At 41.0% G+C, this 11,621-nt stretch overlaps 1 protein-coding gene across 1 annotated transcript in view; it reads left to right on the forward strand.

Moving 5' to 3' along the window:
* SVEP1 (sushi, von Willebrand factor type A, EGF and pentraxin domain containing 1) overlaps positions 1–11,621 on the forward strand; it is a 247,462-nt gene that overhangs the window by 54,914 nt on the left and 180,927 nt on the right. Inside the window, exons 2-3 of the mRNA XM_006864679.1 lie at positions 923–1,178; positions 4,929–5,105. Coding sequence (XP_006864741.1) covers positions 923–1,178; positions 4,929–5,105 — 433 coding nt within the window. The remainder of the gene's footprint in view (positions 1–922; positions 1,179–4,928; positions 5,106–11,621) is intronic.

Genomic DNA, 11,621 nt, shown 5'->3' on the forward strand with positions numbered 1-11,621 from the left:
TTGATTTCTTGACTGCTGCTTCCATGAGTGTTGATAGTTGATCTGAGAAGAATGACATTCTTGACAACTTCAATCTTTTCTCCATTGATAAGAATGTTGTTTATTGATCTAGTGGTGAGTATTTTTGTTTTCTTTACATTGAGATGCAATCCATACCAAAGGCTATGCTCTTTGATCTTCATCAGTAAATATTATAAGTCCTCTTAAATGTGGTAGTAGTGGTTCTGTGCCCTTGAGTTAGTTCTGACTCACAGCAACCCTGTATAGGGTATTCATGGCTGCAGTCTTTATGGGAGCAGAAAGTCTCATGTTCCTTCCATGGTATGGCTGGTAGATTCAATCTGCTGACCTTGCAGTTAGCAGCTCAACTTGTAACCCATTTCATTACCAGGGCTATCTCTTTATCTCTATATATATGATTTTGTATATATATTATGTATGTATAATTATCTATTTATATATAATTTGAATATTCCAATATATATGTATATATAATTCTGAATATTCCAAATATGTGTGTTTGTGTATTCATTCCTTTGGAATACATAGACTTCAGATTTTGTTCAAATGTGGAAAGTCTTTCAATCAATGAAGAATAGTTTACCAAAAAGTGATATTACTAACTTAAAAAAAATTCATTCTACACTGTTGCTCTTCATTAGTAAATTGTAGAACAATATAATAATAATATTTCTCAATGCTTTTGATATTTATTGTGGTTTGGTTGAGCAACTTGAGGGACTGAATCTGAGAAGACCATCGTAGGCTCTACTCTGCCTATTTCCGTATTCCCCTCATTTGTCACTTCCATTCTCCACTCCTATGAAATGCTATTGGTCTTCTCAAAACATTAACTGACATAAGAGGAGAAGCACTTAGTAGCCACCACAGCAAAAACTCATGTTTTCCTATTTCATTACAGCAAATTCTTCGTCATTCTAGAGAAAACTCAACAAAAGTCATATTTCTCATTACTGATGGCTATTCCAACGGGGGAGATCCTAGACCAATTGCAGCATCACTGCGGGATTTTGGAGTGGAGATCTTCACTTTTGGCATATGGCAAGGAAACATTCGAGAACTGAATGACATGGCTTCCATCCCAAAGGAGGAACACTGCTACCTGCTCCACAGTTTTGCAGAGTTTGAGGCATTAGCTCGCCGAGCACTTCATGAAGGTAATGGCCTCTGAGTGGCATAACAAATGTGCCTTGAAATGGGGTTTCCTTTTCTCTTTCTAGCTGAAACCCTCTGGAGAGTAATACCAAACCCTCACAACATCCTCAATGAGTATGATGCCCATGTTTCCTTTGTGTGTTATGAGATGAACTTATGAGCTGAACTTCATAAGTAAAGATAACATTCTGACCTTGCAAAAGGAGTGTTGTTGTAATTTTAAACAGCTGTGATAAATTTCCATTAAAAAATCCATAGGCTTCCACGTGGAACTGTTAGAATCTATGGAATGAATTGAGGTGTGTTTTGAGGCCACACACAGAGTGGGAAGCCTTGGCTTAGTTCTCGTTTATAGTTATCTGAACAGATAAATATTTAGAGATATGTATAGTGACTCTTGCCAGCATGTTTCCAGAAATACACATGAATATATAGGGACAATAAATACTTGACACATACTTCTTGACTTCACAATTTAAAGATAAGTATGTTTATGCATAAGTTTAAGAGCAAGCAGTAACCTCTAGCCTGAGACCAAAGTGAAGTGGCAAATTAGGCTTGATCCTTGCATGTATCCATGTTGTAAGATTCAATTTAATGGTAAATCATGGCAGCTCGAGATTCCAAGCAATTAGTGATATTTGTGATGAGCCAATCAGGCCTATCACAGGAGAAGAGTATGGAGCAGGATTCCAGGCAGTGGCTTGTGTATACACAAAAAGGATTTAGCTCTCTCAATGATGACACTGGTGAAGTTAGTGTTGGTTAGGACCTTAGTGGAGTGGACAGGAGTTTAGGGTGCAGTTTAGAAGCACTAAGAGAATGAGTTTGGGGATTAATGCAGTTTGAGATTTCAGTTCCAGGCCTGCAATTTAATGAAGTCTAGCACTGGATTGCTAGCAACAAGGTCAGCAATTCAAATCCACCAGTCATTCCTCAGAAACCCTATACAAGGTTGCTATGAGTCGAAACTGGCTTGACAGTACTTAACAAGAAGTTTTTAATAATCAGGCTTAAAGTTCAAATCTCAGTTCTGTCTTAGAAAACAAGGGCAAGGTGCACATTGTATTACGACCAAATCTCTTGACTGGCTGACAGTGGTGCCAGAATCAAAGATGGTGGCTGACTGGCGGCTTCCCGTCTGAATGTGTGTCATTCTGCACAATCCTGCCAAGAACCCAATGTCACACATCAGGTTCCTGGAAGGTTTCACTATGCCTTTCCTTAGTCTCTCATTTCAGGGCTCTAATTCCTGTTATTTTTCCTGTTCCAATTACTATTATGCTGGAGAAAGAAGAGACTTTTTGTTCCCATGAAGATTCAAAGCCTCGGAAACCGTATACAGCGTCACTATGAGTCAGCACTGACTCCATGGCACTTAACAACAACACAACAATGACTATTCTGGATCACCTAATTTTTTATAATTTAGGTTTGTTCCAGATTTGCTTTGCCTGCCATGACTGAACCAATTCAAACTTATTGAAGGGCTGCTCTGGACACATAATTTAACTTCCGGATATCTTAGGCTTCATGTTAATGGTTAGTTGATTGTGTGCCACCAAGTGGGTTCTGACTCATAGTGACCCTGTATAGGGTTTCAGAACAGAAATTCTCATCCTTATTCCACAGAGCGACAAGTAGACTCTAACTACTGACCTTGTGGTTATCAGCCCATCATATAATCCACTATGCTATCTGGGCTCCTTCATAGGGAATAAAAATAGTACCTACTTCATAGGATTATTGCAAGAACTGAATGGACTAATACATATAAAGCGATTAGACCAGTAACTGAGGGCTTACTCTACTAAATCCTCCATTCCCATACACTACTATTGTTACTTTCAGCAACTGATCTGGTATCACTGAACTTGCATTTCTTCTACTTCACAAATAGAGATTATAACATGTACCAACCAAAAACTCAATCCACTGCTGTTGACTCAATTTCGACTAATAGTGACTGTGTAAGATAGACTCAAACTTCCCCACAGGCTTTCCCAGGTTGTAAATCTTTAGGAAAGCAGACTGCTACATCTTTTTCCCATGGAGTGGCTGGTGAGTTCGAACCACAGACCTATTGGTTAAAAGCCGAACACTTAACTACTGGGCTACCAGGGTTCAGATACTATGTACCAGGACTAAATAAAATATTACTTATGCTACATTAAGTATTGCTTTCTAGCACATGATATAAATTCATTTAAGTATAGAATCAGGGGGGTTGTGGTTGGGAACTATGGGTGTTATTAGATGGAATTCTGATGTTATGTGTCTTATATGTGTTGTACAGGACTAATTTCCAGTCCTATTATTTCTCTGTATTGTAGTACTGGGACTTCTTGCTTGGAAGTTAACCCAGAACCTGGGTGGGATATTTCAAAGAAAGGGTTTTGGTTGCTATAACTCAATAGGGTTTTGGAAGTTACCACCTCTACCACAGCAAATTATTAACCAGCATGTGTAATACTTTGGCTTAATTTCTAGATCTGGTAAGGGAGACTTTACTGGAAAGACGATCAGTTCAAAGAGAATGCGTTCCATTTTCCCTACTTCTATGTTTTTTGAAGCTACTTTCCATTTTGATGGATCCATCCTCAGTCTCAGTATTGTCCATGCTCTGGCCAATCTCAATATATGCAGGTTATGGAATCATAGGTTTCCACATATGTAACTTGTCTACTTCCTGCTCACCCAGACCTGGATGCCAGTGCACTATCCCTGGCTAGGTGTTTGATGCTGTCTAAATTGCTTAGTGCCACAAACACCTGTGGCTGAATACCTCTGAATTAAGTGTTGGATACTCATGTTGCAGACTTTTTACCTCCACCTAGTCTGTTGAACAGAGCCGTAATCTGTTGGTCACTTTCCTTAGGGCCTGAATCTTCCTTTTTCTATTGTTCAGAGCTACAATACACAGACACAGGTGTTTCAAAATTTTGACTATTACCAATCTCCTTCCCAATTATTCAGTTATAGCTCATGTGTCTTGCTAAAACTTACCCCTTAAATTCCTACTCTGGGTCAATCAATATATCTGGACCAAGGACCATGGACCTAGCACTAGAATTAGATTGACTTGGAACTCCTACAACAGAATAAATGGATTTATTGTGTACCCGATTTGGGGCCACCCATTGGGGGTCAGCTATATGAAATCTTACTGTACCTTGTGAAGTCATTTCTTAGCTTGGCTCTATTTGCATAGCACATGATAACTTATTTAAAATTAAGAGATAAACAGCATCCTGATTTTGTTATCTATCTGGTGCTGTTATTTAAGTTTGTAATCAAATTACTATGGACATAGTAACTTTAGTCTTCAATCAGTAGGCTTCCATTTGTATTGGTAATTTGCACAAGGATTCTGGAGCGCTGCCTGTGTTGTCTGACCTCAAAGTGAGACTCCTGTGTAGGCCAGGGAGAGACTCAGGGAAACCGACTGCATTACTTCCTGTTGCATCTGGAGATTTCTCATTTAAGTATTTAATTTCTGCCTGACCCTGCATGGCCTTGAGAACTTATGCTGAGATTCCAGACTGAAATGATTTAACTGACTGAAACCAATTCCCAGACTCTAGTAGTACAAGCCATACACATTCATATTTGGGTGGGGATGGGGAGCAGTTGGGAATTAGACGGATATGAAAAGATATTTTCTACAACCTGCGCCTAAATTTTAGAGATTAGAGAATGTAATGTTCAACTGCAAATCCATTTTTATTGCCTCTGTCATGTGTTATTGGTAGATCTGCCTTCTGGGAGCTTTATTCAAGAGGATATGTCCCATTGCTCATATCTCTGTGAAGCTGGCAAAGACTGCTGTGACCAAATAGCAAGCTGCAAATGTGGGACACACACAGGTCAATTTGAGTGCATCTGTGAAAAGGGCTACTATGGAAACGGACTACAATATGAGTGTACAGGTGAGTCTCCAGTTTGTGTGTAACCGTATCAGTTATCTCTTGCTGTGCAACAAATGACCCCAAAACAAAATGGCTTAAAACAATAAGCATTTATTGTTATTGTGAGTTGTAATCAGCTGTGTGTTGGGCAGACAGCTTTGCTGACCTCAGCTGGCTTCTCTTACATGTTTAGGGGTCAACTGCCTGTAATCTAAAATGTCTTTGTCTTAGACAACTGTGTGACTTCTCATCCTCCAACAGGATGACTTGGCTTTATTCACATTGGTGGTGACTGTGGTCCAGGATGAAGCCTTGATTCAGAATTGGGAGGAGAAAGATCAGGAGCTTTTTTTTTGCAATTGGTCTAATAGATTAGCCAAAGCTGCTTCTTGGTTAATCTATTAGACCTCTCAGCACTTGTTGCCAACCCATGGCAACTTGATGCACAATAGCACAAAACATTGCTCGATCATGATCATCATGATCATTGGAGATGAGACCATATTCTTCCATAGGGTTTTCGCTGGCTGCTTTATGGAAGTACATCACCAGACCTTTCTTCACAGTCTGTCTTAGCCTATAAACTCCACTGAAACTGAAACCTATTCTGTATTCTGTTGTTGTTGTTGTTGTGTGCCTTATAGTCAGTTCCAACACATAGCAACCCTGCATAGGGTTTCCATGGAGCAGTTGGTGGATATGAACCACGGACCTTGTGGTTCCAGCCAACATTGTAGTTAAGTGCTATCCTGAAACACCATACCAGGACTCAGTTGCACATCACAGCAACACACAAACCTCCACAGATAGGGTGGTGGTGGCTGCCCATGGGATAGGTGCATTAGCCGGGAATTAAACTCAGGTCTGATGTGTGGAAGGTGAGAATTCTACCACTGTACCTCCCTGCCCCACTCAAGCCAAAATATACCCCAGTCTCTGTGTGAAATTAAAGCCAGTGGGTTTCCAGAACCCAGAGCACATGTAGCTATGAAACTATCACCGAAAGTGCAACGCTCATATGATGGTCTTTTAACTCTTAAAAGTCTCCACAAAGAAGCAACGAAAAGTTCTCAAAGTGTCATCATGTTTTGTTTTTTCCCCCTCTCATTAGCATTTTATTTCTAGCACCTCTGGTGTGGCACTATAGGTTAATGCACTGGACTGTAAAGTCATGTGAACCACAAGTTTGGTAGTTCAAGCTCATCAGTTGCTCCTCAGAAACCCTATAAAGGGTCACTATGGATAGGAACCAACTCAACAGCACTTAACAATAACAACAAGGAATTCTAGAGGAGGGACACTTAAGTTTCCCTATTTTATTAAGACGGCAAGAAGAGCAATTTAGGCATCTTATTCTACATTATGAATTAGGATCAGTGTTGTAGGATCAGCACTAGACTGCAAACAACAAGGTCAGTGGTTCAAACCCACCTGTAACTCCTTGGAACTTATATAGGGCCGATATGAGTTGGAACGGACTCCACGGCATGTAACAACAACAACAACAACAGTTAGAAGCAGTGTATGACTTTTCTGTGTTTGGTAACATTTTATTTGCTCATGGGTTCTGTTTTTACATAAGAAGCAACATGTTTTTTCATAATTTGCAGCCCTTCCCTGAGTTGCTACTTTGGAAATGCATTCCCATGGAAACTGACACTGCAAACCTTAAGGTCAGGAGTTCAAAACTACCAGCTATTCCGTGAGAGAAAGATGAGGCTTTTTGCTCTCATAAAGATTTACAGCCTTGGAAACTCTATACAGGGTTGCTATGAGTTAGAACTGACTCCACGGCACATAACCACCAAGGAAAAATTAGCAGCAGTAGATTTACTTTCTACTGTACCACATGGTCTTGTATTGTGTGTTTCTTGTGAACATTATTTTACTCTGACAGTTGATAGATAGACCACTCAGCAGTACAGTAACATGGCTCATTCCTTTCTTCCTGTCACACTTCTGTCGCTCCTTCTCGGCTCTCCTTTCCCTTATGGTACATTTCCTCTTGTGTTAATCTTTGACTCTCTTTTTTCCTGTTGCTGCTTACCTCCCTTCCCCCACTCTGCTCTGATCCCAGCTGGCAAACACATCCTTTCCTGATTCTGACCATCCAGACTCACCCAGCAGAATCACTCCTTTTTTGGCCCTGCTCCCACACCCACCAGCAGGCTTTCTCACTTAGGTAGAAAAAAACAACAAAAAAAAAACACACAAAAATGGGGGTGGGGAATCAGTCCAACTGTGGGTTGACAAAATGCCTTTCCTTGTTTTCTCCTCTGTTTGAATCTTCCCACACTTTCAGCAAGAGCCCAGCTTGGCACTCTCCCCAGCACCTCCTCCCTCCCTCTTCTCATCCTAGCCCACCAAACACTGCAGCGCAGCACAACACAGCAGTGCTGTAGTCAGCAAGTCTGGTTTCCCTGTGGTCTTAGACTGGGCTGTACCCTGCCAATGAGCTACTGCCACGTGGCTGCCCAGCAGTCTCAGCCATGCTGCACTCCTTGGCCCAAGGCCACAAGTATCTTCCATCTCAGAGGATATGCTGAGGCAAGAGAGAGAGGGCGCAGTTCACCAACTCAGTGCCCCCATTTGCTCTGGTAACTATGCCTACTACCAGGAGTACCTTCCAGAATGAAAGGCACAGATGTCAGTAAAATGTGCCTGGCTGGATGGGCCTGTCATTTGAGCTTCATTGCAGAGAGAGGAAGACCTCCTGATGCTTGCTTCTAGCCAAGAACACAGAGCCCAAAAGGACTAGTTTATCTACCCATCTCTTCAATTGGTAAATCTCAGCGTAATTCTTTCTTACACATGAGATTTAAATTAGATGTAGTCCCATTGACGTAAATGTTCATACTACTATTTTCACTATTTGTTTCCAGAGGATTAAGGACAGTAGTGTTGGAACTCTGGTATGCGTTCTGTGACTTTACACAGTTGTAATAGACATCTCTCACCCATTGACTTCTCTGGCTTACTAAGAGCTAAAAAGAAAATTTTAAAATGTATATCTTTTTATGACATGAAAGATTGCTTGCCAGACTATTTTCTGTCTAAATGTCAGAAAAGGCTATTTGCTCTAAATAAACCTGGAAGCTGGGAGTTAATTTTAAAACCCATTTCGTCAACAAATGATATTGAGCACCTTCTCTATGTCAAGCCCTCTGCCACACTCTAGAGAGGGATTCAGTGGTGAGCAAACAGATAAGGTCCCTACCATCTTGGAACTTGCAATCCAATCACACAAATAAATGGATAACTTCAAACTGCAATATGTTCTGTTCAATAAAAAGATCCCTGGTTTGAAGAAGGAACACCAGACAAGGCTAAATGAAAATTGTCTCCTCTAAGCTAAGATCTGACGGATGCTTCCTTCCATTCTAATCAATGGAATTCTGAGAATTTATCCTCACTGAAAAGAAATCATTGTTCCTTAAGACCAGAAGGAATCTTACAGATTCCTTCTGCTTTAAACCCTTCATTCTGCAAAAGGAAATTGAAGGCTAAGGAATCATGAGTGTTTTGCAGAACTCAAGAAGGAACCCAGGACCCTTTTTTCTAAGTCCCATGTTATTTTTGGATATCACACCACTTATTTTGTATTTCTGAAAATAATTTCTTATATTCGTTACTTGTCAGATATCACAGACACTGAACTATGCTCCAACAGAGCTGTGCAGTCTAATGAAAAGAAGGTCCTCCTTCCATGTCTAGCTCCATCATTGTCACTTTATCCATCCCTCACTTTAACATAGGCACTAGGACACTGATGATTATGGTAGCGGCAGAAATAACTCTCAATAATAATAGCTAATAGGAAGGGTGTTTGTAGAAAACTTCCATTATCTTTTAATTCCATTTGTCCATGAACTTTTTTAAACCCCCTAATGTTTAAATTTGTTGTTGTTGTTAAGTTTTGCTGAGTCAGGTCCATCTCACAGCTACCCTTATAGGGTTTCTGAGGAGCGGCTGGTGAGTTTGAACCACCGACCTTGCAGTCCAGTTCTTATCCTACAGTGCCACACCAGGACTCCAATGTTTAGTTGTTGTTGTTGTTAAGTGCTGTTGAGTCGTTTACAACCCATAGCAACCCTGTGTAGGGTTTCCAAGGAGCAGCTGGTGAGCTTGAACCGCTGACCTTGCAGTGCAAACTGACTTTGCAGTCTGGCGCGTTAACCCACAGCGCCACCCCAATGTTTAGTAGTACTCACTAAAGAGCAGACAAGCATGATAAATATTAACTGTTTTCATCATCATATACCTCTCTGAGAGATGGTTCCATTTTGGAGATACAGATAAAAAAAGGTGGTAAAAGGTTAAGTAAATTGTCCAGCATCACACAACTACTAGAGCCAGGATATGAACCCAGCTCCTGACTGTGGTGCAATTGTTACGTGTGTCCGAGTTAGTTCCAACTCATGGTGGTGGTGGTGGTGGTGGTGGTGGTGTGCCGTGGAGTTGGTTCCAACTCATAGTGACCCTGCACAGGGCTTCTGAGGCTGTAGAAAGCCTCTCTTTCTCCTACAGAACTACTAGTCATTCCGAACTGCTGACCTTGAGATTAGCAGCCCGATTCGTAACCACTACGTTACCAGAGATCCTTGGTTCCAACTTGTAGTGACCCTATATATATAGTTTCTTAGGAATGGATGGTGAGTTTGAATCACTAACCTTGTGGTTAGCAGTCCAGGGCTTAACCTACAGTGCCATACTGTGTAATGAATAAATACATCAAAATAAAGCTTCAGGCGCTAAATAGTGGTTTGACTCTTGAGAGATAACCTGTACTTTATCTTTTTCAACCTACAAAATAACAGCTTCATGTGGTTCAACTAATACTTGTTGCGGCCGTTGTTAAGTGCCATTGAGTCAGTTCTGACCCACAGCAACCCTGCATAGGGTATCCAAGGAGTGGGTGGTAAACTTGAACCACCTACCTTGCAGTTCAAACTGACTTTGCAGTCCAGTGCATTAGCCCACAGCACCACACCAAAACAGAATGAGTTGTGCAAAATGCAAAGCTTCTCGTGTCACTGCCTTGATTAGCCTTTTGGATGGTTCTGCATCACAGAATAAACTACAAGCTCTTTAGAATGGCAAATACAATTTTATATAATTGGACCTTCCACCTTCACTCTTTGAGCTACAAACTGGGCCTGATTATGTTATGTGTGTTGTTGCTGTTAGGTGACAACTCATAGTAATTATGAACAAAACACTGCCCGGTCCTGCAGCGTCCTCACAGTGTCCTTCCGTCTGAGCCCATTCTTGCTGCCATTGTGTCAATTCTTCTTGTTGGTCATCTTTTTTAGATGATCCTCTACATTCCCAAGCATGATGTCCTCCTCCAGGGACTGGTCCCTTCTAACAACAAGTCCAAAGTATGGCAGATAAAGTCTCATCATCCTAGCTTCTAATAAGCCATCCAGCCATACTTCATCCAAAACAGATTTATTAGTTCTACGGGCAGTCCAGGACACTTTCAATATTCCTCACCAACTCCATAATTCAAATGCATGCATTCTTCTGTGGTCTTCCTTATTCACTGTCCAACTTTCACATATATATGAGGCTATTGAAAACACCATGGGTTGAGTCCGGCACACCTTAGTGCTCAGATTGACATTTTTGCTCTTTAAAGGATTGGAAGAGGTCTTGGGCAACTGATTTACCTAATTATGTTGTTGTTAAGTGTTAGTTACTCTGTAGAGAGTTTCCAAGGAATGGATGGTGGGTTTAAAGAGCCAACTTTGTGGTTAACAGCCCAATGCTTAGCGGCACCACACCAGGACCCCCCCTGTCTATTGTGGTTGGATCAAAATACCCTGCTATTTCATTCCTCAGACTCTTTTTTTTTTTTTTCATGCTATTGCTGCTTCTGCCTTCTTGTCCCCACCACACCCAGCTCTTGCCTTTTATTCCTATTTCATCAGACTAGTGATTCTAGTCCTTGGGGGGTGCTGTAGTATAAACACTAGACTTCCAATGGCAAGGTCAATGGTTCAAACCCACCAACTGCAAACCCTATACAGGGTTACTATGAGTTGGAACTGACTCGATGATACTTAACAACAGCAATGATTCTAGCAGGCAGTAAATAACTCTTCAATTCATGTTGAATTCCCACTATTTATTCAGATCAAGGAAGCCTGTTGGTGCAGTGGGTAAGCACTTGGCTTACTGAAAGGTCCACAGTTCAAACCCACCAGCAGCTCTGCAGTCCGCTTCCATAAAGATGCCAACCTTAGGAACTGTGTAGGGAAGTTCTGTTCTGTATTGTGCAGTCACTGTGAGTGGAATCTTCTCAATGACAATGGGTTTGGTTTCGGTTTTTTGTTCTTCACAACTCATAATAATGCTCAAAGAAAAGGATGTAGAATGCTCAAAGAAAAGGATGTAGGGACAAGGTTGATTTTCATACCAGAAATTTAAATAGATAAGAACTTATTATTGAAATCTTAGGCAACTGCATGATTTCTAAATCTGTCTCAGTCACCAGTAGACTCCTAGTATGCTATCTGACACATGGTAAGAAAC

Source organism: Chrysochloris asiatica, unplaced genomic scaffold, assembly GCF_000296735.1.
Source record: "Chrysochloris asiatica unplaced genomic scaffold, ChrAsi1.0 scaffold00069, whole genome shotgun sequence".
In the NCBI taxonomy this organism is placed as follows: domain Eukaryota; kingdom Metazoa; phylum Chordata; class Mammalia; order Afrosoricida; family Chrysochloridae; genus Chrysochloris; species Chrysochloris asiatica.